Here is a 24,706-nt window from a genome sequence, read left to right as displayed (position 1 = left end):
AGTATCACTTGGATAAAACAGCATTATTATCTAGAATTAAGAGAAAAGCAGGAATTGTTGTATGTCTAGCCCATGAAGAGCTGTTTGACATATTGGGCTTGTGAAAGAGTAAATCAAGCCTGAGGAAATGAAATGGATGCTACCCACAGCCATTCTACAGCACCTTGGTGCTAACCTACAAAAACCACAAAAAGTTCTGCCAGATACTAACACTCTTCTTGTTGTGGCAGAGAAAAGGTAAACGGGGCACTTAGGTGATAGTGCTTTGTCCGTGGAAGAATTTTCTGATTGATATTTGCTGCCCACCAAAAGAGTGCTCATTAGGACGAGGTCAGGAATAGCTCTGGGACAAGGCAACTCAACCCCTCGTCATGATAATATCCTGTAACTACGTGTTCTGCATTAGGATGATTCACTTTGCACATACAGTGTTTGGGATATTGTGTACTTAAGCAGCTTTTCAATTTAATAGAGGAAATACATTTTACATTTTAAATGCACTATAAATTTTATTTCAATTGTACTGTGTGGCTTTATGTTTTAGCATTTGCTACTATTAAGGCTGAAGGTAGACATTATTCCTCTAAAACCAGAAAGAACTTTTTCCTTGCAAATCTTGACTTGTTTTACTCCCTTTTTTTTTTTTCTGAGATCAGTGTTTACTGTGTTGAATCCCATAAGATTTGGTGAGGAATCATCCCCTGAAGAAATAAAAGTGCTTTTCTCTTTAACATACGAATTTACTCTGGTGTGTAATGTACATTTATATACATGCTTGCATGTTGCTGCAGGAGTATTTGTCTGTTGAACCTTTGTCTGCTTTCTTGCGTGCATTGGTTTCCTCCAGTAAAGTCATCCATTCTCCAATTTATTTATTTAATTATTTGGGGTCGGTTTGTTTCTTGTTTGTTAAAGTACCAATGATCGAGGATGTTATTTAAATTGTCTCCCTGTGGAGATAATGCTGGTATTTTGATTTCAAAAACAGAAGAGGAATCTTCCAAAGATCATTTCAAACAATTTGTTATGAATAAAGAGGATCCAATGTCAAATCATCCTCGGATTAAACACCTTGAGAGAAAGTCATGTTAAAATCAACATGAACTTTATTCTGCAAACATAAATTAACAGGAGGTGATGTTGCCAGGGCTCCATTACTGTAGTACTTTGCATTTGTCTTTGCCATGTTTATTTTCACTCCATTTACTCCTAGTGTGAATCACTGAAATTATACTTCAATCTTGTGGAAAAAGTAATTTGCCTGAGAGAGAATATTATTTTTCTTTCTCCCAAGAGATAATATTTAAAATAGTTATTGCTCCCACATTGTGCCTCAAACTTGTGAAATAAATACAACAGATCTTTTATGAGTGAGCTATCCTACAATTACTATAGCACTCTGAAAAACATTTACAGTGTGTGACTGAATAGCTGAAATACCTTTCACACACATAGAGCAAAGAATGTAAAATGTCATATTGGGTTAAAAGTTCAATGAATAATACGGCTTAAAGATGATGATGATAAATTTTGAAAGAAAATAAGAATAAATGTTGGCTGAAGTTCTCAATAATAAAGTTGTGTGTGCCTCTGTAAATACAATGCGGTGAAATAAGTAACCTAGCGTAGGAGCCTTGCATTCTATTTTAGAAATGTTTAAAAATAGTTTGGGTTTGTTTTTCTTTCGTCTTCACAGTGCTGCATTTAAAACTGTTTTACTCTAGTGTGCACTACACTTCTCACTCTACATTTTTAATTAAAGTGTTTGTTGTTATTTGGAGCCTCACTGTGTGAAATTAGATAAGTGTTTTTTTAACATCCATAAAATAAATCAAACATTTTTCTCATCTGAAAGACACACAGTTCAGTCACAGCAAGCTTATTTCTCTGTTTCTTTTGTTTTCGTTTTCTATCTCCCTGGTAAGCCAATTTTCTGCTTAAGAACTGCTGGTTAAAACTCTTGTATGTTTTGATATGTGGATTTTTATCCTTTCCCACCACTCTATGCAAAATACTTCAATTTTAAGTGTTCAAAGATTTGCACTGAGAAGAGTAATACTGCCCACACAACCTAGTGCTATTATTTCTTTCAAACATAAAATGAAAAAAGGTATTTTAACTAGCATAATTATAATTCAGGCCCCTTATTTACAAAGATTATCAGATTTCTTTACTTGGATTGTTATGATTTCTGACTCTAGGATTTGAGAACTTGACATATATAGTATCTCTTGTACTGCTGACTAGCTGGTGCAGAGCACAGGCCAGTACTACAAAGGGAAAATAATAAAAAAGTACAATAGCGGTGCGTGACTGCCACATTAATAAGGGAAATATGTATAAATTATGTGGACAATATTTAAATGCATTTATATTTTTGTAGTGTCCATGTCACAAAACTAAAAGCAACTTTTAATTTTTTATTATAGTTTAATTATTTATTTATTTTATAGAAAGTAATTGGTTTTACTTCATGGAAAGTACTTCCAGAGATCTTCCCTTGAAATCCAAGGCTAAGTGCTTAGTCCAAGATTTATGGAACGCACTTAGCATTGGATGGGATTATACTCCCCGTCATGTGATATTACGGCTCTGTCTTTTTAGATCTGTTGCCCTATCTCCTCCTCTGCAAATCTTACAGTTGTCCTACCAACTTCTGAGGGAACTCCTCCAGCTTTTGCCTTGCCATTCCCCAAGCAAATATTTTGTTAACTTAAAGATATATTTTTATTTTAATGTTTCCCCTTAGGGTTCCAGAGAGATACTGCTCACCAGGAAGGAATCCCAGTGGATTCCTTTAAATGGACTGCTAAAGCACTATGTGCTCTACATTTACTAGCATGTGACTATTCACCAGGTAGAAAAACAATTGGCAGCTAAAAGAGTACCATCCTCTTGGAAAAAAAAAACCATGTTTAGATTGTTAGACTTATTATTTTTCATAAACATTATCTTAGCCTTATTAACATGTTTCTGTAGTCCTATGTCTCTCTGCTTTGGTTTTCCAGTTAGCAGCATGAAGAATTAAAAATAAAAAAGTCATTTAGAGAAACTCAAATCTTCCCTCTCAGATGAAAGAGAATAACCCTTCCCCCCCCGCCCCCTGCCCCCCCCGCCCTTTCAAACTGCAGATACCAGTTACATTCAGCAAAACTGGAAACCAGAACAAAGAGGTCTCTCAGCTTGATACTCTTCCTCCAAGAGGCACATGAGGCCACTGATGCATGAGAAGCAGCTTATCTGTTCCAATCTAAGGAGAAATGTTTCTCTTGTTTTCAGCCAGAATATGAACAGTGGTGTCTAGAAAAGTTTCATTTAAGCCTAGTTTGTTTAAACATTATGTCAAAACTTATGTATTGAAATGCAGCAAATGGTCTTTCTCTTCTCACTGAAACTTTTTCCTAGTTTATAGAATCGCGTTATATACAGCAACCAGCCTTACCCTAGACTTCATTTCAAGGATTTGCTTTCAAAATTATATGAAGCTAGGAAGCTTCTCATCTCAAGACTCATTAAATTAGACTTCCAAAATATAAGATTTTACTTTCTTTTAAATTCAAAGTAGTGAGCAACATTTTGTCCCACTCTTGCTCTAACAAGGCAGAACAAAATTATTAATTGGATTTGGTTTGCTTGCTGACTCTCAAATGATCAGATGACATTTATTTTTCTGTGACTATTTCCATTGCTGTTTTGCAGCAGTCACTCCTATGGAGTTGTAAAATCTATGTTTCACATGGTTTCTTCTCTATTGTCTTAACCTTCAAGGCCAGTCTCTCTTCAGAATTTAATAGTGCTTTCAGTCTTTCATCTCTCATAGGCTTGATCATTGTGTGGATATTCATGACTTTCTTGTAGCTTGTGAAGGGATGTCCAGAGAGGAACATTGGTTTTGGATCAAAATATGCAGATGAATAATGCAGTGCATTGGAACCTGCCACAGGAAGACAGAAATCTGAGTCCCAGAGGGCCTTAAGGCTCATTTCACTGAAGTTATGGAAGCTTTGAAGGCTTGCTTGGACAAGATTCCTATTACACATATTTGAAAGGCAGCTACCTGGGTCTCTGTACATACTCTTAGGGAAAACTTCAGAGCAAACAGTAACACTTCATCTTGTCTTTATTTAGGGTTAGAGAGCTCTGTAGTCACAGTCATTCTTTGTCCACAATAACCTCTTGTACAGGTTTCCTTGCTATGCAATTTAACACCATAATAAGCTACAGATTTCAGCGGTTCTAACACCTGCACATTATCCACTGCACATTTTGCGGGCAAAAATGACTAGTTGCAGAGCCTTAAGTCATTGGTGAGGGAACTGTGGAGGTGAGAAAGTGTTTTTTCAGACTAAATAAGTAATTTAATGTTTTATTTCCTCATTGGTATGTATTTTCATTGATCTCGACTCTGTTGAAATTAGTTTACCTGGTTTTCACAAGTTGGATGCATTGGCTTCTGTATTAGATGCTTTTGAATTAAGAGGTTCTTTGCATGTCCCTAACTACTCATCTTAAAAGTAGATAAGACTTTTATATTAACTGGTAGCTGGTTTGCAGCCATAGAATTGCAATAATCCTTTTTTCTTTCTTTTGAATAAGAAACTCTTTTGCTGACAAAATAAGTAAACTGTCAGAACAAAACATCCTAGTCAGTCTCATCAACATCCCAAATAACTCATAAATTCATCAGTTGCTTCTGAAGTAATGGGTGTTATGCAAAAAAAAAAATATCCTCCTTTGCAGGATAAAAAGTTAAATTATATGTTCATCTGGCCTTGTGATCTGTGGAAATCAAATTTAAACTGCTTTAACATTATGTGTGCATTTCTGTTTTCAACCTGAAATTTCTAGATTCCCTCCCTCGCCCTCCCTCTGCCTTTTAATCACATTTGTTACCCCTTTCTGTGTAAATGGTACTTGCAAATCACCTGGACTCAAAAGAAGGGGCTTCCAAAATTAGTGGCAGGTCAGCAGCTTTAGTTTCTAGTGTGAAGAATGTGATGGGTATACCTGAGGGCTGGGTTTGGCTCAGTTTGACATTTTGCTTTCACTCTTTATTTCTGCATGAACAAACACCAGCAAGTTTCTGACTGACTTCCACTACTCATTCTTCTAGAGACATTGGTTTTCTCGCTCTTTCAGAGAAATAGCTTTTCATAAACTAATTTGTAAGTTATTTTCAGCTGGTATTTCTCCCCCAGTTTCCCTACTTGAGTCCTGTACACCACCTCTCACTCAAACTATGTATTACAGGAAAAGAATCTTCATTGGTCTCCACTGTTGCCTCCATCACTTTATGGTACTTACCATGTTTTCTCACTACAGAGTCTTGCTTTTTGTCAGCTGCTTGCTTTGTATCATATTCTGCCTTTGTGTTCTTCTTTCAGTTCATTCAACCTTCAGGTACCCCTAAATGGTCCCCCTTTCCTGCTATCACAAATTCATTTATTCTGCATCTAAAGCTACATGGCACCAAACATCTACCACCTACTCATTTGGCAGTGTATAGTATACATTGTTTAAACATGCCATTGTTTCCACCACTACAGTGTAATATTTTCTGTTACCATGGCCCAGAGCAAATGATAAAAAATCCTGTGTGTGATGCTCAGAGTAACCTATGATAAATTTTTACAGAAATTTTGGGACTTTTCTTCCACCTCACTTGTGAATAGTCAGTTATTTTTTTATATCAGTCATCACTTCATTTCTTTTCTTACCAACACTGTTGGGACCATCCCCTCTTTTATATTCTATTCTAGTAACTCATTATGTAGTCTGGACAAACAAATATGGCTCAAACTATATTATGGGGTATTTTTATTGAATTAATTAACCTTTTAAGAGTTAAACCAGTAGATTTTACAACTCCATTTCTAAAATGCATGTTTGTTTTAGCTCACTGACTCATGAGAAAGCGTATCTATTTTTTAAATCATCAAAGGAAGAATAAATTGTTATAAATTACTACCAAAATGTTTTGGATTTTTTTCAGGTTCTGAGTTATGTCCGTACAGAATGGGATCCACTCAATGCTAGCTTCAGCACTAATCAGCCTTATCAGGTTTACACAGTAGAGCACTCTGTCTCTGCAGACAAAGAGCCTATGGCTGACAGCTGTGTTTACAAGTGTGTTAAGAACAAAATTCACTGTGCAGCAGTCACCAGAATACCACTACGATCCAAGGCCATCAGCTGTTGCAGAGATGTTACAGAAGACAAACTAGTCCTGGGTTGTGAAGATTCGTCAGTAATTCTGTATGAAGCCTACAACCAAGTGACTCTGTTAGCCCAAGCAAAGCTGTTGCCTGCTTTAATAACCTACCACCCTTCCGGAGCCATATTCATGGTTGGCAGCTCTCAAGGGGAGCTGCAGCTTTTTGACACAGCACTGTCTCCAATTAAAATTCAGCTCTTAGCACAGGACTATTCACCTGAGGCAACTCTGCAATTCAGTGAACACTTCAACGTGCCTAGCAGCCTCATCCAGATCCAGTGGGCTGCTCCTCAAGTTGCATCTGCCAGCTCTGATGGCACAGATATTCATGATCTTTTGTTGGTTAGATTCGACAAAGGACCCCTAGGAGTGCTTCACTTTAAACTTGGTAAGTTACTGAGCACATCTATTGAACCTTGAGCTTGCAAGGAAAAATCTGTGCCTCACAAGTTTTTTGTAATTTGAAAGCAGCACCCTCATTTTAGATATATGGGAGCATAGTCTTAAAAGCACATAGGTCCAATGATGTCTGAAGATGTGAACCAAGGGGTTCATTATGTTCCACAGTTGCTCAGGATCTTCTCCTGTGAGGTCTGACAGAATAGGACCCTGATCTGTTTTTGGATCAGCATTCCATTATGTTCCCTACTACTCTAATAAATATTTTTCATTCTATAGTATATAATTTTAGGAATTGTATTCATTCTTTATTAATACTTCTAACAAGCTAAAATAAGCTATTTTAATAATAGGATAGTAATGCTATTTTCATTCCTAAATTATTTTTTGTGTGTATGATGCAACTGTCCTTTCCATTATAATGTATATTTGTCCCAGTGCTCTGTTCTTCCTGACTTCAGAACATGAAGTTACACCATTTTTTTCCTTGAAGACTTTTCACACAAGAAGGAAGGTTTTCATAACCTTCAGAGAAGTTTGGTCTCTCGGTTAATTTGCCATAAGTTGTGAATAAAAGAAGTAATAATACTAATTTTAGAGTTTATATAGCACTTCTTATTTTAGGTGTAAAGAGACTTCAAGACAGTAAACCCATATCTTCATTTTACAAACAGAATAACAAGAAACAGTAAAGGAAAACTAAAAGGCTTTCCAAGAGTTATACAATGAGTCAGTAGCTGAACTAAGAATAAAACTCCTGCAGTTGCTTATCAGTGAGAACTGTATTCATTCTATTCAAGTCAGGCAAGTTCCAATGGTGCAAACCCACTGTGAGAGTTAAAAAAACAATATCATGCTTAAATCTTCTGAGTACCAGGCCAGTGTTTCAGCAGGGCAGACAGCCATGTCGAATATACTCATCCTGGTCAATTTCAGCATTTTGCCTATTGTCTGTCCAAAGAAACAGAATTGCCTTTGTAGATCTTTACAGGAGGTTTTTTCATTATTCTTTTAAATAAAGCTATTGAGACTAGGAAGAAACATTAAAAAAATAGGTGATAGTAAGGTTTGAAAATGTACTTTATTTCTTTACTGCTTGAGACATGCATGTGCTTTTGTGGGGAAAAATCTTGTCTAAAAGTACTGCGGACCAAATATTTGAAATACTGAATTTAAAAAACTTAACTAAGTATGCCAAACATACAAACATAAATTAATATAATTATTAATATTAATATTAATATGCAAAAACATAAATTAATATAATAGGATGTTAGCAACGAAAATGTTGAATTGGCTTATAGTTGTATAGTTTTAAAAGAGCTGATCCAGATTATTACTGTTATCCAAAAATACTATTAAAAATGTTTACAGGTTATCATTTAGTCTGAAATAATTTGGCTGCATTATGTCCAATGAGAGGTTTAATAGTTGCAGAGTACCCCAGAACACTAATTATAACAGCTATTTGATGTTTTTGTGCATGTTGGCCATTAAAAAAAACCCTCTAAATTACCTCTTACCTGTCAAGCAGAAGGCACTCTACCCACATCTACCTTGCTTTTCTTTAGTCCTCCCTTGTGGGGTTTTCTCACAACAGCTTTCCAGAAAGCACAGCATTCCCCTTGCTATCTTTAGCGCATTTATGTTCTTATGAAGGGAAGCAGGCTCTCAGAGCAGGGATTTAGAGGCCTTTCCTGCTAATTGCTAGCTTGTAAACTTAATTGGACTGTCTCCCTGGGCACCGTTCCTAAATCAATTAGGCAGTGAGTTGGCTGTCACCTCTTTTTCCCAAGCAGGTTGCCTGGAAGCGCACCACCCAGGAGACATCAGGCATCCAAATGGGAAGATGTTGACCTCTACGGCTGAAAGTTAACACATTTTAAAATTCATTCTGTATAATTACTGTAAAATCTCTTTTAGGAGGAAGCCAAATCTCTCTCTATCCCTCCCTCCCTTCCCCTTTGTAGTCCACTGTGCAAAAATATGCTGTTCTCTGTTGCATCCTGGTTTTCAGCTTTATCCCTCTTCTTCTCAGTTTGCCACACTACCAAGGTAATGTTGTGTTGATTACTCAGCCACTCTTCCCAACATCAGCAGTTTCTAGGTCTCTGCTATTTAAGAAATAATGCAAATATGAACTATATGGAAAATTTAGGGGTCTGTGACAGCAAAACCCAGACAGGCATTCAGGACTGAAATAAAATCCATAATTAACTCATGACTTGGATTTGTTTCTTGTAAAAGTCTATTAAGAACTTGAGATATTGCCTATTTCATGAGAATAGGCAAATATGTTTTTAACTTCCAGCTGACATATTATGGACAAGTTCTGTGAATTCTCCATTGTGCTGTCTCCCCAGATATGTTTCAGGAAAATATTAATATTAAATTTACCCTTAAACATTAATGGTGAATGTTTTGGTGTCTAATGCAAAACTCATTTTCAAAAGCATTGCAGCTTCTTGATCTCAACCCAGATCTTGGACAATACCAAAATTAATACTGCTGCCAATGGTTCAGCATTGCTGGCCTTAAAAGACATTTAAAATATAGTATTGTATTTAATTAGCATGTAAATAAGTATTTTCATCTTCACTTAGTGATTAATGTGAAGATTGCCCAACTTACATAACACTTTAAAAACACTAAACATTTAGAAAGATTATCAGTATTGAAATTCAGCTTGTTCCCTTTCTTATCTGAATTTTTTCCTTAAAATTAGTTTTGACAAACAACATCAGAATATAAATTGAGAAAATTTAAAAAACCAGTATGATTTTATTTAGAAAAAAGGGTAACAGTACATTTATTCTGATCTCTTTCTAATATCTGGAGCAGTAGTGATAAAGAATACTTGTGACCCACTGCACAGTGACCCAAAGCAAGCAAGAACTGCTAAAATGCCATATGTGGCCTATGTCACATGATCATACGGGTGGTCAGAGACAATAAATAACACTACTCTGCAGCTTTTCAGTCACCTTTTCTGTTTAGAAGCTGAGACCTACAAGTCAAGAACCATTGAGAGTCTTTCAATTTCTAGCTTTCGGAGACAAGAGTGTTGTAGGTAAAACATGTGCTCATGGAGTGAGCAATGTGTTGCTCATTTTTTTTCCTTATGGCAAGCATGTTCTTGGTTTCATGTGCAACTGTAATTCAGAGGTCCCTAAATGTTGATATCGTTAATGAAATCACCTCACAGAAGAATTGGTTCGCTTAAGAGAGTTATGCCAAGCTAGAAGTAAGTTCTAGAGCAATCAAGTAGCTGCTGCTTTGAAGTTTGAGCTGCTGTAAACTTGTATACAGAGGTAGATTTCTGTGAGAAAAATGCTGTTTTCTAGTGTTGTCCAGCAGTATTCCAGAAGGAGGTGCTAGGAACATGAATTTATTACCTCCAGTTCAACAATGATAAATTGGGAATAAGCTTTTTCTACCATGTTTAAAACAAACTTCATTACATGATATTGTCACTAATAGATATTGGCTACATTTGCTCAACCTCTGTGTGTGTGAAGTTCACTGATGGTTTTTCTCTAATGTCCAAAGCACCCTCAGTCTAAATGTAGCAAGATAATAAGGAGTTATCTAATGTAAAAATTTAATTGAAACCCATTAACTTAAACTTCCTAATTTTATCCAACAGCAATTATTTTTACCTGTGCTGAAAATTAGTCAGCTACTGGCTTACATACTTATAACACTATCTTTGGTTTTAACATTTCCTGTAAAAGGTGTGGTCACAAGAGGACAGCTGGGCCTTGTGGAAATCATCCACCAGTACATTCTTTACAATGAGATACATGAGGCAATTAACATCCTGAACACCATGAACTGGAACACGATGGGTCATCAGTGTTACATATGCTTGAGTGCCATTGTCAATTACCTTCTTAAACAAAAGCTTACACCAGAAAGAGAAGGTAAGGGACTGATGGTATTTTAATGTGTTTTTGTTCTGTTATTGAACTTCATATGTGAATTATGACAATATATTGACTTTTTAAAGAAGACAATAGTGAGAGTGCAGGCAGTCAACCAGATTATGGTACTCCGTAATCAAATGTCATATGTAAACAGGTAATTTCAGTAAAATCTGGATCAATGTGTTGATTGCATTTTAGTTCATTTATAGCAATAGCAATAGTAAAACAATGCAATATGTTAATATATATATCGTATGGGCATGACTTAATATATACAGCATTATTTTATATTTGCTGTAACTTTATTACATTATGTAAATTTAGCTTATATTACAGACTAATGGTAGTTAATATATGTCAAATGTTTGTTATGTATTCATACTGAGACGGCACCAACTTAAGGAGGGACATTTTCCTGCAATGGGGACAAGAGATTTTAGTCTGGTTTTTAAGGTGCTTTTGAAGGGTCATTCTTTCATTACAAGATCCGAAAGCTTTGAATACACTATCCTCTGCTGCCTCCTTTAGGATTATAGCATTTGTCCTCACTGTAATCTTCTGGCCCCCTGCAGTAGTAGCTGGGTTCCCTTACAAGAAACGATGAATTTTAGGTTCCGCCTCATCTCTGCTGAAGCCTGGTGTGATGCCTTCCTCTTGATTTGCTGCCTATCTGGAAACTTGATAGACTTCAAGATTTGAAGTGTCTTGATTTAGGGAAGGTGTTATCCTCCAGTCTAGCAGGCAGACAGCTGGGGACCAGACATCTTTTGTGGCAAGAAAGAATACTTAGGATTCTGGTGTGTTTGATGATAGAAAAACTCCAAGGTGTCCTACGTTGCTGCCAAGCCATCAGCTATCCCATCTGGGGGGGATCTGATTGAAGAAATCTCCGCACTGCAGACATAGCATATCAGTTCTAAATAATACATGCTTTTAAAAGGACCCCTGAAAAGGGCTGTTTTTCAAACTCTCGTAAAAATATGCACATTAAAAATAAGATGTCTGTGTGTTTCCCCCTATGCAGCTCCCTAACACTGTTTACAGCAGACGGAATTTAATTCTGTCCAGGAGTTATTCTATATGAATCTAACAAATTTGGAATGGTAATTTGTTTTCTTTTTTATTAGCAAAACCCAGTGGGGCCTTTTATTTATAGCAATGGGTCAGTTATCTTTGAGATCTTTATTCTGCCTTCAACATCAAGCTGAGCTATCTAATGAATCTATAACTGTGCTAGTAGTTACTTGTATTCCATGCATGTTGAAATATTTTAGAAGTACAGAACATACTGTCAAGGAAACAGCAATGGTAAGAGAGTATGGCTTGTTTTTGCAAAGGTACTGCTGTATTCAATTTTAATCTAAATTGACTGCTGCTTTGAAAGAAAATACCTTTAAAGTTCAACTTATCTTACTGACTAGATTTAAGATAATGTAAAACCTAATTTACTAACAGTTTGCCTGTGTTCCTAACACAGTACTATTAGCACACTCAGTGCTATCAAGCCTATTAAAATGAAATGTAACTATGCTTAGAAATAAAGAACCATTATCACTAAATACAGAAATGGCTAGTTCAAACAGACATTAATAACTGCAAATCAGTGAGATTGTGTCTGCCTAATGAGACAATAGGTTATGTTTTGCTTTTAAAGCCCCCACAAAATTCTGATTAGGAGTAGCAGTTTGCACATTCATTCTGCAAGGAGAACTTACATAGCAAATATATAGTAAATTCTCCCTGTTCTGCCTGTAAAAACTTGAACTACTTGTTAACTCTCAAGCAGAAGTCACATAACGTAATTATTGATCTTTAAATTTTCTTTCAGCTAAGCATGTGGGTCACAAACGTATACTGTGTATTTTCTTGTATCGTTTATAATTTTGTATTTAAAAACATGTTGTAAAATGCCTAAGAGTAGAGCAGCTATGGAGTAGAGCACTCAGAAAGTATTTATTATGAAGAGAACTTCTGTAACAAAAGGGCTTTATTCTATTGATTACAAGGGAAATTATCCTATTTCCCACCAGTACACACCATAGGAGAGTCAAACCCTTAGAGTTTCTAGACCCTTTTATTTAAAGTTTTTAAATAACTGTTGGCTGAAGGAGGTTCCTTAGACCTCAAGCCCATGACAAAGAAGGGTTCTGTCACTCACTGACCTAGCATGATAATCCCTGAAAAACTGAACTTCCTTGTTGTTTGCCTAAGAGGACAAAGACAATTTGAGCTAATTGAGACTTGATCTCTACTGGACAAACTTGTTTAAACTGTATTACTCTTATGAATCACTTTTAATTGTACGCTGCTGGTGAGAACTTGATGTATTGTAGACTTCTTCATCCTTTTGACAGCTTTAGTTGCTCAAAGTCATTGTCAACTCTGCCTCAAAGTGAAAGTTTATATGCACATTTGTGTTTGTACAGTCTGTCATATTTTAATTTCCTCTGTCCTACAACATCACATTTCATCAGCATCTGAGGACTTTGACTGACTGCAAACATGAGCAACCTGTTGTAATTGAAAGAGTTTTGCTTGTTTCATTGCTGCTGTGTTTGAACTCCACAGCACAGCTTGAGGCAAGCCTTGGAACCTTTTATGCTCCAACAAGACCCCTCTTGGATACAACGGTGGTGGAGTACAGGGACCAGATCAGCAGATATGCAAGAAGATTCTTCCACCACCTGCTCAGGTGAATGACAGTTTCAGCTTCTATCAACCTAAAATTAATTGCATATTTCAATAAATACCTACTTTAATGTGGTTAACATTTTCCAAGAGGACCACCCCTGAAAAAAATGCATTCATTGTTACTGTTTAACTTGCACTTTGTTTCTTTCAAGTACAGTATTGAAGGGAAAATGCTATGTAGAGCTCGTCTGTCATAAGTACACTTAAAATTAATTCCCTTTTAGCTTGATATAAAAAAGATAGCATGCTTCTGAGAGATTTATATGCACCAACTACTTGCAGATTAACTAATTGAAACAGCTTACAAACTTGGAGAAAACATTAAGTTTAAATAGAAGCTAAAATGGAAATGAACAGTGCATGGTCCAAGACATTTTTGTCTTTGCACCAATGAAATCTGAGCATTTTGTTATTCTCATCCTCAGAGTTCTTATACAGAAATTCATATTGCAGTAATTTCCAGTTAATTTTCAGTGTCATTAAAATAAGACGAGAAAATGAAATGTTACATTTGTCTTTAAATTATATGACATTAGAAGAGTCATAATACCAAATTCAGCTAGAATTTGTAGTAACTTGGTTTATTGCTGTATTTTTTCTACATAATAAATTAATAACCTAAATTTCAGTCAGTTATAAATATCAATATACAGCAGTTTAACCTGTTCATGTGTTCAACTACAAATACAGTTGAAACATTTCCTCTGAGAATTACCCAGTGTGTGAAAATAAGGATAAATTATCTTCTGATTCATATTATGTTTGTAACACCTTGTTGAGGAGGAAAGCAGATGGACATAGTGAGAAAACTTGCAGTGCACCCTTTTTCTGTGATTCATCCAGATTATATACATTGTCTCCATGTGCAAAGCTAGGAACTGCATGTTACTTCAGTAGCACAGTTCATGCATCTTTCAGATCTTAAAGAGAAATATTTTATACTGCACTTTGAATCTGAATAGGATCATCTTTCTGCTAAACAGGTCCATTCCAATGGGGAAATTATTCTGAGTAGAAGAATGCTCCAATTATCTGCATAATATGCACCAGCCTTTCATTGGAGTTTTCTTAATAGATGTGGCCACAATAGTGGATACAAACTTCACTTTTACCTTTCTCCTAGAAAGCAGCAGGGAAGATCTGTTGCTTAAATGGCCAACTGTAGTGGCTGCAGGCCAGTTGCCTGCAGAGGACAGATGTGGAAAGAATGCCTCAGAGATTGCTGAGAGGTGTAACTATAGTGGTCTTGCATCTGCAAGAGAAAGGTGTATTCCCTCTGACTCAGGATTTGCTTCCAAATGCTGGCAGGCATGCAGAGGCATGGGGCCCTGGCTAAGCTTTCAGCCCTTGGGGCTGCTGAACACAGCCGAATCACTGACTCAATCACCCTAGCAGACAAGAAGCTTCAGCATCAGAGTGCTGCCTGGACAGTATGGGGCGCAGTCAGGGGGCATGTAGGAAAGTCTCACCGTGCCTTTTACCTCCACTATAAAGTAGCCCTTGAACAATCCACTGTTGTGGCAGGTTTTTAAACAAATGTGTGTTATTTTGCTGTTTCCCTGTTGTCAAAGGGATTTGTATTCAACTGTGATAGGATCATGTGATTGCTGCAGAACAGATGGTAATGCTTAAAGCTTATCTGAGAAGACATAATCTAAATACAAAATGAAATGTTCAAAAATGGGAGATTTATCTGATAGAAAGCAAGGAAATTATGTTCAGAGCTGATCCTTATTGTATTAAAGTGGCTGTGCCTTAATTGATGTTTATTTCCTTTTAGATGTTTTCTTAAGTGACTAGAATGATTTGAATGTAGGCTAAGCAGAGAGTGCTACAGGTTTGTTGGAGTAATGGTAAACCATGGTTCTGAGTGAGAGAATGCCATCTAGGCATGATGCAATGTCTAGGAGAATCATAGACAATGCTCACTAGCTTAGGCACCTAAAAGTTGTAGCCACTGCTGTTACATCTGCCTGTGAGGAGCTAGCAAGGCAAGCCACTTCTGCCAGCCTGCATTTACAGTTGTAGGTTCAGAATAGGAAGAAAAGTGAGGAGACAATTATGCTATTCAGGTCACCATACTGTGCCCGTGAGGACACTGAAAATGGAGTAGTCCTCCCACTACTTGTTTGTCAGAGACAGCAACTGTGTCAGGAAGGCTACATTTTAGGTCAGTTTTATGCTTTCTGTCTCAACCTTTCTTAGTTGATTTATTAACTTTTTTTACCCTTACTTATTTTGCACTAACTACTTGAGTTAATGAATCTCATCAGAGTGAATGTGTGTTACAGCAGATGTGTCTGTGTGACCGAATAACAGGACATGAATGCAGATGCACTGTAAACTGTCAATGCCAACTTGATGCAGTGCTAGGGCACATTTGTTACTCTCTTTTAAACATGAGGAGGAAAAACCTAAGTGATCACTTTGTATCCTGTTGCAGCAAAAAGTGGGGGAAACACAGTGCTTCCTAAATTATGTGCAGTATAAGTATGGATGATATTAAAAAATATTTATTTGAATAGAGTAGGGCCTTCTGCAATTCCTTTAGGCTTCAGAGAAAGCAAGCAGCAGATGCACGGAAATGAAAACTAGAGGATAGGGAGCTAAAACACACAGGGAGAAGTGGGGTATGGAAAGTGAGGAAAGTGGGGTTAGGAGCATGATTAGAAGACAAGAAATCGGAGATGATCAAGGGAGTGGAGCATCTCCCTTATGAGGAGCGGCTGAGGGAGCTGGGTCTCTTTAGTTTGCAGAAGAGGAGACTGAGGGGAGACCTCATTCATGTTTATAAATATTTAAAGGGTGAGTGTCACGAGGATGGAGTCAGGCTCTTCTCGATGACAAACAATGATAGGACAAGAGGTAATGGGCACAAGCTGGAACACAGGAGGTTCCACTGAAATTTGAGAAGAAACTTCTTCTCAGTGAGGGTGACAGAGCACTGGAACAGGCTGCCCAGAGAGGTTGTGGAGTCTCCTTCTCTGGAGACATTCAAAACCCACCTGGACGCCTTCCTGTGCAACCTCATCTAGGTGTTTGTGCTCCGGCAGGGGGATTGGACTAGATGATCTTTTGAGGTCCCTTCCAATCCCTAACGTTCTGTGATTCTGTGATTCTGTGATGAAGGACTAAAGGCAGGAATGGGGACATACAGAGTCTTGCCAAAGGGCAGAGTGGGAGTACAGAGCGAAATGGGGGAAGACAGCTTGGGATGTATGTGGTGGGCTATAGAGGAGACCAGACACATAAGGGATGGACAGGGAAGGGCAGTGTCTTTCATACAAAATTAAAACATTAAAACACCTAAATCTTTCTAGATCTAAATCTGAAAAATGTTCATATAAACAAAAGCTTTCACCCCCCTCTCCGGCTTTCATTTGAATGCCCCACCAATCTGCCTTAAACCTTTTCTAGAAGGACCCACTCTTGGGAGAGAAATACTAATTTATTCTACATGCTGAGACAATCTTTGACCTGCCTACTGAGTCCGCCATAAAGGTGCCAGTCATTGTACTTTTAAGATGTGAGTGTCTGCATTTACTAGAATTGAGAAATACAGTTACCTTCTCAGAAAGGCTATCGTCACCTAGTAATAATCATGTGCCAGTGATTTAATCTTTACTGTAGGCTGAAAGGTTGTATATCCAGTTGCAAATAAATGGAGACATCCATTTTCACTTTTTCAGTGAGATTATAGGCTAACTATTTTTCTACCATCAGAGAGATAAGTTTCTAGAAAATGCAGAGCACTGTGATGGTAGGTTCCCTCTTTCAGGTATCGGGCACTTGAGAAAGAAGATGCTGCATAATTGCTGGGTGTATTGCAAATATGGGTTGGAAAATGGTGCTGCAACATGTGATGGGCCAAGAAACATAAACAGCACAATTGGAATGGATTGCAATTAGAAGGAAGGAAAATGCCTTGCAACATATTTGATACAGGCATGTTATTTGTATCCGTTGTTATAAAAGATAATTTCTGAAGTTTGCAAACCATGCAGCATCTTCAGCTTCCACAAAAAGAGAAGCTTAGAGCTTTGTGAGTATAGGCCCTGAATATAGAATATGGAATACCTCCTAAAACAGGCGTTCAGGATACAAAATTAAAATTAAAGGTCTCTTAATTACATGCCAGGGATCCATTACAACAATATTTATGGAATGAATAATTATTTTCACTTTAAATTCTTATCTATAATTAAAAAATACAGGAACTGAATTACAACTATAGAAATATATCTTAGGTGTTCCTTTCCACTTGAGTAGCACTCCAGTATTTTGTTATGATGTCACTGGTTTTAATAATATAATGCATTATATCATTATGTGAAATGTTGAGCAGAGGTGGATTTATTAGGAAGCCTTGAGGAGCCATAACTTTCTTGCCCCACCCTTTTGTTGAGTGCTGCCTACTAAGTGTATTTACTAAGTGTAATGGGGGAGTGGCTGCACAACCTCCTGCCCCTGTATAACAGCCTCATCTACCCGTGTACAGAACATGGAATGGGTTGGAATAGTTTTTCACTCGTTAACTATGGCATCGCTGACTCATGGCTTTGCTTCACTCTGATCAAGCATTCGTAAATTGTACTTGTCACATTTTCTAATGCATGAAATTATCTTGTTTGTTTAACACACACACAGGCACAAACACATGCCTGCTCTGTTTTGTTCAAATTTTTGTCTCTCTCAGACAGACAGTGAGAAAGTAACGTAGCCTGAGCTGGAGGTAAAGGCTGGGCAAGAAAGTGAAGTCTGAAAATGCAGCTCAGGAGTTGTAGAATTAGAATGCAGTCACAGCTCTGTGTTTCACTGCGCCCTTTACTCCTTTGTAATTCTGTTCTTGTGTTTGTGAATATGCAGTTAAGGATCTTTTTGCCTTTTTTTTCCATGGAAAAATACTAACATTCAAAACAATTTGGACCTTTCCGTCTGATAATTCCATTAAGAGAATGTAATTGGTTTTGCTACGAAGCAAAGCTCTGTTTTAAATAACAAGATAGTTTTAAATAACAAGATAGCATCTGGAATATTGCGTCCAGTTCTGGGCCCCTCAACGCAAGAAGGACAGGGAACTGCTGGAGAGAGTCCAGCGTAGGGCTACAAAGATGATTAAGGGAGTGGAGCATCTCCCTTATGAGGAGCGGCTGAGGGAGCTGGGTCTCTTTAGTTTGCAGAAGAGGAGACTGAGGGGAGACCTCATTCATGTTTATAAATATTTAAAGGGTGAGTGTCACGAGGATGGAGCCAGGACCTTCTCGGTGACAAACAATGATAGGACAAGGGGTAAGGGACACAAACTGGAACACAGGAGGTTCCACTTAAATTTGAGAAGAAACTTCTTCTCAGTGAGGGTAACAGAGCACTGGACCAGGCTGCCCAGAGAGCTTGTGGAGTCTGCTTCTCTGGAGACATTCAAAACCCCCCTGGACGCCTTCCTGTGTAACCTCATCTAGGTGTTTGTGCTCCGGCAGGGGGATTGGACTGGATGATCTTTTGAGGTCCCTTCCAATCCCTAATGTTCTGTGATTCTGTGTTTGCTTCTTTGAAGAACAAAGTGCAGCTCTGATCACCTTCACTTGTAGAATTTTGGATGGATTCATGGAAGATTCTCCTTTGTCTGAATCAAAAAACGAAAGCAACCACCATGTTTTTACTGTTACTGTTTTTACTCCTTTGCAAATCTCTCCAAAGTGTTATATACTCTTCCCGGTGTTCAATGCAAGATGCTACCACTTAAATGCAAAGAAGACTGTAGCTACGTGTTGGCCAGAACATTCATAAAATGGTATGACTTTACACACAGAACTTGATAGAGCTCCTTTGTAAATAAATACTCATAAAGGAGATGAGAATGTACGTGTTCATTAGCATCAGGGGAGATCTGCTTCCAGCCAGTACTGATTTTTATGAATCAGTTCACTATTCAAGAGTTCTGAAGTGTACTGTTATACTACCTAACATGATGCCTTGACACAGTCAGTTATCATTTAAGTCCAAGTCAACCTTTGAAAAGCTAAAATAAAGCTCTTTTGCCCTGCAGGTACATCACTTGTGCAGTACTAACTATCCCTTGGTAAGCAGGTCCCTGCAATCTGCAAAGTAGATATTCACTGTGAGTATTCTGTCCTAAATAGGACCTGAAATCAAAGGTGGAAAAATGCCTCAACTCCATAGGAAAAGTTCCCAATCCCATCTGCTGCCAAATGTATGGAACTGAGGGACAGAATGAGCAAAGAGCTTTTATGATCCTTTTTAAGAGCACCCTAAAAGTAGAATCTATAATTATATTCGTACATAGTGTGTCACAAAATATGTATAAACATTAATGATGACATGGTTCAGAACTAAGAATGTCTTTTATGTTTATAAGGTAACCTATTAGGCATTAAATTATGCCTTCAGATAAAATGACCACTGATGTCAGTGAGGTTCTCTGTGGTGGCCACATGAACAGAATTCATCTCTATGGGAGTAAGTTCAGTAGCATCATTCTGACTAAAGTAGCACCTTCTGGAGAGGACTTTGAAGAGTCATGTTTTGTTATCTTATGAAAACGATCAAAACCAAAGGTTTTCATATTACCGTGGTGCTGATAAATGAGAATTTCAATTGCTTTGATGGAACTGTACATTAAAAGATTCCCCTGGTCATGCTTCTTGACCTGTTTTAGAAACAAGAAATAAAGGCACCTATTTAATGGAACTAGATTATTTTTTGCAGTTAAAGAGGTTAAATATCTCAGGAAAAGTTTAGAATGTCTTTGCTTCAGTCCTATGTTGCTAATGATTTTTGAGGTCCACAACAGTTTTCATTTTCAGTCAGATGCTTTGATGCCTCAGGAATAGCTCCAGGATTTAATTCTCTAGTGGTGATTACAATGTAAGAAATACTGAGCAAAATATTGGAGAGGGGAGAGGAAGGTTGGAGGGAGAGAGGAACAAATGATATGACATAATTGCTTAAGAATAAAATCCCATGAAGATAAACCACAAAAAATCTCTGTCAGAGATTTGTGCAAGATTTTCTGCTAAACGTAATAGGAGACATTGCTAGGAGCATGGGAAAAATGGCCCCTCCCACACGCTTATGGCAGTCCCAGAGCTACACTAATATGGAGCCATTTCCCACAGTCACCAACAGATGACTGTTTGGTGGCCCAGAGTGCCATAAGTTCTCCAGTTCTCTGCTATGTCCCCACCCATGGAACTGCACCTGAAAAAAGGAGTGCAGAATAGCTACGCCAGACTAATGTTCTTTGTACCAAAGCTATTCCCATGTGCTGGTTCATCTGACTTTGATATTGCTACTTTTAGAAGCTGAGCCCACAGAGAAATCATTGTTTTGTTGCATTGTGTTGTGTAACTGTTAATCTGCCTTCATAAGGTGGCTTTTTCCTGCTGTACCAGCTGTGCAATTCCAAAATCTGAGGGGCTTTAGGCATACATCAAGTGTAGAAACAATGCAAATATTCATGGACGAAAACTCAAGAATAAGTTCTTATAACTTATAAGTTCGTAAGTTCTCCATGTCGTGGTTTAGGGCTGGGCAGGCCACTAAGTCCTGGACAAATGCTCTCTATTAACCCCTCTCCCCTCCCCGGAAGGGAAGAGAAAAGAGAATAAGGAAGAGAGACTTTATGGGTTGGAAAATAAAACTAACAGATTTAATGAAAACAATACGAATACTACAGGATAATAATGTAAATAGGAAAATAATGAAATATATACAAATATGTACAAATATATACAAAACCAATATAAAATCCTTCCCCCACCCTCCCCCCAATGACAAATATGTCACCAGAGGCTCTGCAAAGCAGGGCACTGGAAAAGTCCTAGACTGAACTCAGCAGCAGGTGGGAGCAGGATGCAGAATACAAAAATCAGGATCAGCATCAGATGAACTAGCAGGGCCTCGGCCTCTGCAGGATCGAGATGGAATGACGAGTCCAAGATGGAAGGGCTCCAAGATGGAAGAAGGCTTCGAGACCCTCGTGATCCCTCGGCTTTTATACTGACTATGACGTATGTGGGATGGAATACCTGTATGTGGGATGGAATACCTAATTGGTCAGTTTTGGGTCTGCTTCCCCCCCCCCCGTAGGTGCAGACACAGCACCCATGATGAGAGAACTGAGCTTGAGTATATCTTCTAGCAGCACTGTTTGGGAGAAACGTGCTGTCAGTTTTCAGCAAGTTCAGCCACTTGAAAGAGACTAAGCTGAAAAGTAAAATCACTAAATAGAAAATTAGTTCTATTTAGCTCAAACCAGGACACTCCACCCTTGAGCAGCTGCAGTAAGTCAGCCACAGCTTTCTTTTGCAGGTCATCAGTTACTTCCTCCACATCAACTCTACCCAGTCACTAATGGTATCTCCTTCTGGAGTGACACTCAAAAATCTCTTCTTGAGGTTCTGACCAAGAACTTGAATTTTATATGCTTTTGTTTTGTTGGGTTTTTTTCCTGCAGTCTTTCCATATTGTTTCATGTCTTTACCATGTCTTTTCTCCATTCATCTTCAGAGTTGTCCCAAGCCTCACCATTACACTTCTCTTTTCTGTATATGGACCATCTGACATTATTGTGTCTTGAGCTCAGTTCACCAGATCAGATCAGAACACGGCTTGGCAATATGTAATCCATTTGTAATCCATTTTGAAAAAAAATGTTTATTTTCCTCCCTAAAGTGTTTGTTTTCCTGACTTTTCTCTCACTTCAATCCAGTACCCTCCAGGAAGAGCTAATTGAACAGTCAGGCAGCCCTAGACTTCCTATCTTCAAATGCAGAGCTCCTTTTTATGGTTCTTCAGAAATTAGGAACCTGCTAAGGAAAGGATACCATAAGTAAAATTTAGATGAAAAGTCAACAATAGTCAATAGTCCAATAACTGGATGTAGTGTCTTGGGGGAACACCTCACCTCTCTTGACTTAATAATGTACAATTTAGATGTCCTGCATGCTCATCTGAGCTTCCTCTGCAGTTAATATAAAGACTTGAGCACCCAAAGCATGAGTAATCCCGTCGAAGGGAGATGTCTAAGATAAGTGTGAAGAATCAAAGTGCCTGTCCCAATCAGTTAACTATAAAGGGAGCCTACCTGATTAGCTTGTATTAGCCATGTAAAGGTGAGCTGTTTGAAGATAAATGGGATGATACACACTGTAAATGTCTGGCTTTTGTATCACATTACCAGTTAACAGCAAGATCTTAGATGCTCAGATATAGTTTCTGTAATAGGAGAGAGGCAGAAAGACCAGCAAAAATATATGAAGAAAAGTTTACAAAAAGACACAAAAAGCAGATAAGCATGCAGATCTCCTTAAAAATCCCCTTTTGACCAGTTGGCCAGGATAGGAGAGGATGGGGTTTACACTGATAAGTGTCGAAGTATCAGTAAAAGAGGTTATACTATAGAGAGATAAACAGTAATATATGACCAGCAGCAAATGAAATTAATCCAGAATTTCTAAATGTAGTCAAGCATATACACACTGTGGTGTTTAACCTCTTATTTAGAATGACCTTAGTACCTGAAGACAGGAACATGGAAAATGTGATGTCAGTTTTCAAAACACAGTCTAGAGAGACCTCGAAGAACTATAACGCTGTAAGTCCAACCTCCATACCAGTGAAATTAGTAGAAACTAGATTAAGAAAAATAGTGAACATACAGACAAATAAGTTGTATTGGAGGAGAGTCAGCAGGATTTCTGTAAAGGCAAGTCATGTCTCAAAACTCCAAATTGTTTAATGTCAGCAATCATGTCAGTAATGTATACTCAGCTCCTACTGATGAAAGTCTGACCATTGAAGACCTTTTTGGAAGGTTTCCCACCAAAATGTCTTGAAGAAACTAAACTGCCACAGAGTAAGAGGGAAGTTCCCCTTTCATAGATAAGTAATTCATTAAAAGATAAGAAATAGTGTAAGAGTAAATGGTCAGTTGTCAATAGAGGTCACCAATGGTAATTATAAGTATAGCAAATTTATACTCATAAGTAGCCTGGCAAAAGAGCAAATAGTGAGGTGCCAACATTTGCTAAAATACAAGTAGATGTGCTTAGGGACATGGTCTAGTGACAGACTTACTAGGGCTGGATCTGCGGTTGGACTTGATGATCTTAAAGGTGTTTTCCAACTGAAACATTCTATGATTCTGTGATTCTAATGATACTAAATTACTAAGACTAGTAAATAGGGCCTGCTGTGAAGAACAGCAAAAAGACTTCACAGGACTTAGTGACAGAGTGTCTAAACTGAGGATAAAGTTAAATGTAAATAAATTCAAAGTGAAACACATAGTGGGCATTGACTCCTAACTTCATCTGTGAAATGATGGAGTCTGAGCTCACCATTATTCTGGAAGAAGAGTTTGATCTTATAACACTACAGCTATAAAATAGTCAGTTCAGTGCTCAGCACAAGTACAAAAAGCCAATTGAATGCCAGGAATTCTTAGAAGAGGAATAGACAACAAAAAATGAACCTGAATTTTGTGTATAGTTTTGGAGTCCCATAATCTGTAAAAGGATATAGCAGAACTCAAAAAGCTTTAGAAAGGGCAGCCAAGATGATTAAAGGCATGAAATAGCTTTAGTGAAAGGAATGACTAAATAGAGTAGAGCTCCTCAACCTATAGAGGAGGCAACTGAGATAGAGATCTATTAAATTGTGAAGTGTTAGGGAGAAAGAGCACAGTAAATGACTGCTCACTGCTTCTCCTAATACAGAAACTAGGGGTCATCAAGTGAAGCTAACATGTGGCAGTTTCAAAATATAGTGATTTTTCATGCAACATATAATTAAAATATGAAGCTCCTTACCACAGGGTGCTGTGGATGATAAAATTGTATATGAATTGAAAGGCAAGGTTCAGGGAAGAGAAATTCACTGAGGAATACCAACATAGAAACCACCTCTGGCTCAGCAAATCCCTGAACCACAAGTTGTTGGAGACTTGGAGACTACTTAGGGAAATATCACCATATGCTTTGCCTGTTCTCATATTCTTTCCTAGGCACATAGCTGTTGGCAAGGTATTAGGTTAGATGTACCTTCGGTCTGAGCAAATGGTCATTCTTATGTTTTATGTTCCTGTATATGATGCTGTGCAGAAAAAGCATGAAATACTCATTAAATTTCCATGTGCTTCCTCAAAAATGAGCCAAAATTCATACGAAGTTCTAGAGAATTTCTTGTCTGGCTATCCTGTGGCTATATTTGCTGTAATGAGGTTCTTATGGGAGGGAATTTTATAAGCATTAACACTGCATTATTTTATTATAAAGAAATAATATTGGCTATTGACAAAACTAGATAGAAAAAGTAAATATACTGTAATGGACCTTTAACTCAACATGTTAAATTTGGCCCTGCACAATGACTTTGTAATTAGATATTTATCTTTAGGCAGCAAGGTTTAGAAAATATTGGGCTAATGTATTCTTTGAGAAGTCTTAGCACTAAA

General features: G+C 37.7%; 1 protein-coding gene across 1 annotated transcript in view; it reads left to right on the top strand.

Annotated features, from left to right (window-relative positions):
- WDPCP (WD repeat containing planar cell polarity effector) overlaps positions 1 to 24,706 on the top strand; it is a gene marked incomplete at its 3' end in the record, with an annotated part of 64,701 nt that overhangs the window by 24,854 nt on the left and 15,141 nt on the right. Inside the window, exons 7-9 of the mRNA XM_010186496.1 lie at positions 5,993 to 6,602; positions 10,348 to 10,536; positions 13,108 to 13,231. Coding sequence (XP_010184798.1) covers positions 5,993 to 6,602; positions 10,348 to 10,536; positions 13,108 to 13,231 — 923 coding nt within the window. The remainder of the gene's footprint in view (positions 1 to 5,992; positions 6,603 to 10,347; positions 10,537 to 13,107; positions 13,232 to 24,706) is intronic.

This window comes from Mesitornis unicolor, unplaced genomic scaffold (assembly GCF_000695765.1).
Source record: "Mesitornis unicolor isolate BGI_N332 unplaced genomic scaffold, ASM69576v1 scaffold20556, whole genome shotgun sequence".
Taxonomy (NCBI): domain Eukaryota; kingdom Metazoa; phylum Chordata; class Aves; order Mesitornithiformes; family Mesitornithidae; genus Mesitornis; species Mesitornis unicolor.
Note: the sequence above shows the minus strand (reverse complement) of the source record. Positions and strands in the feature narration are given on the sequence as shown.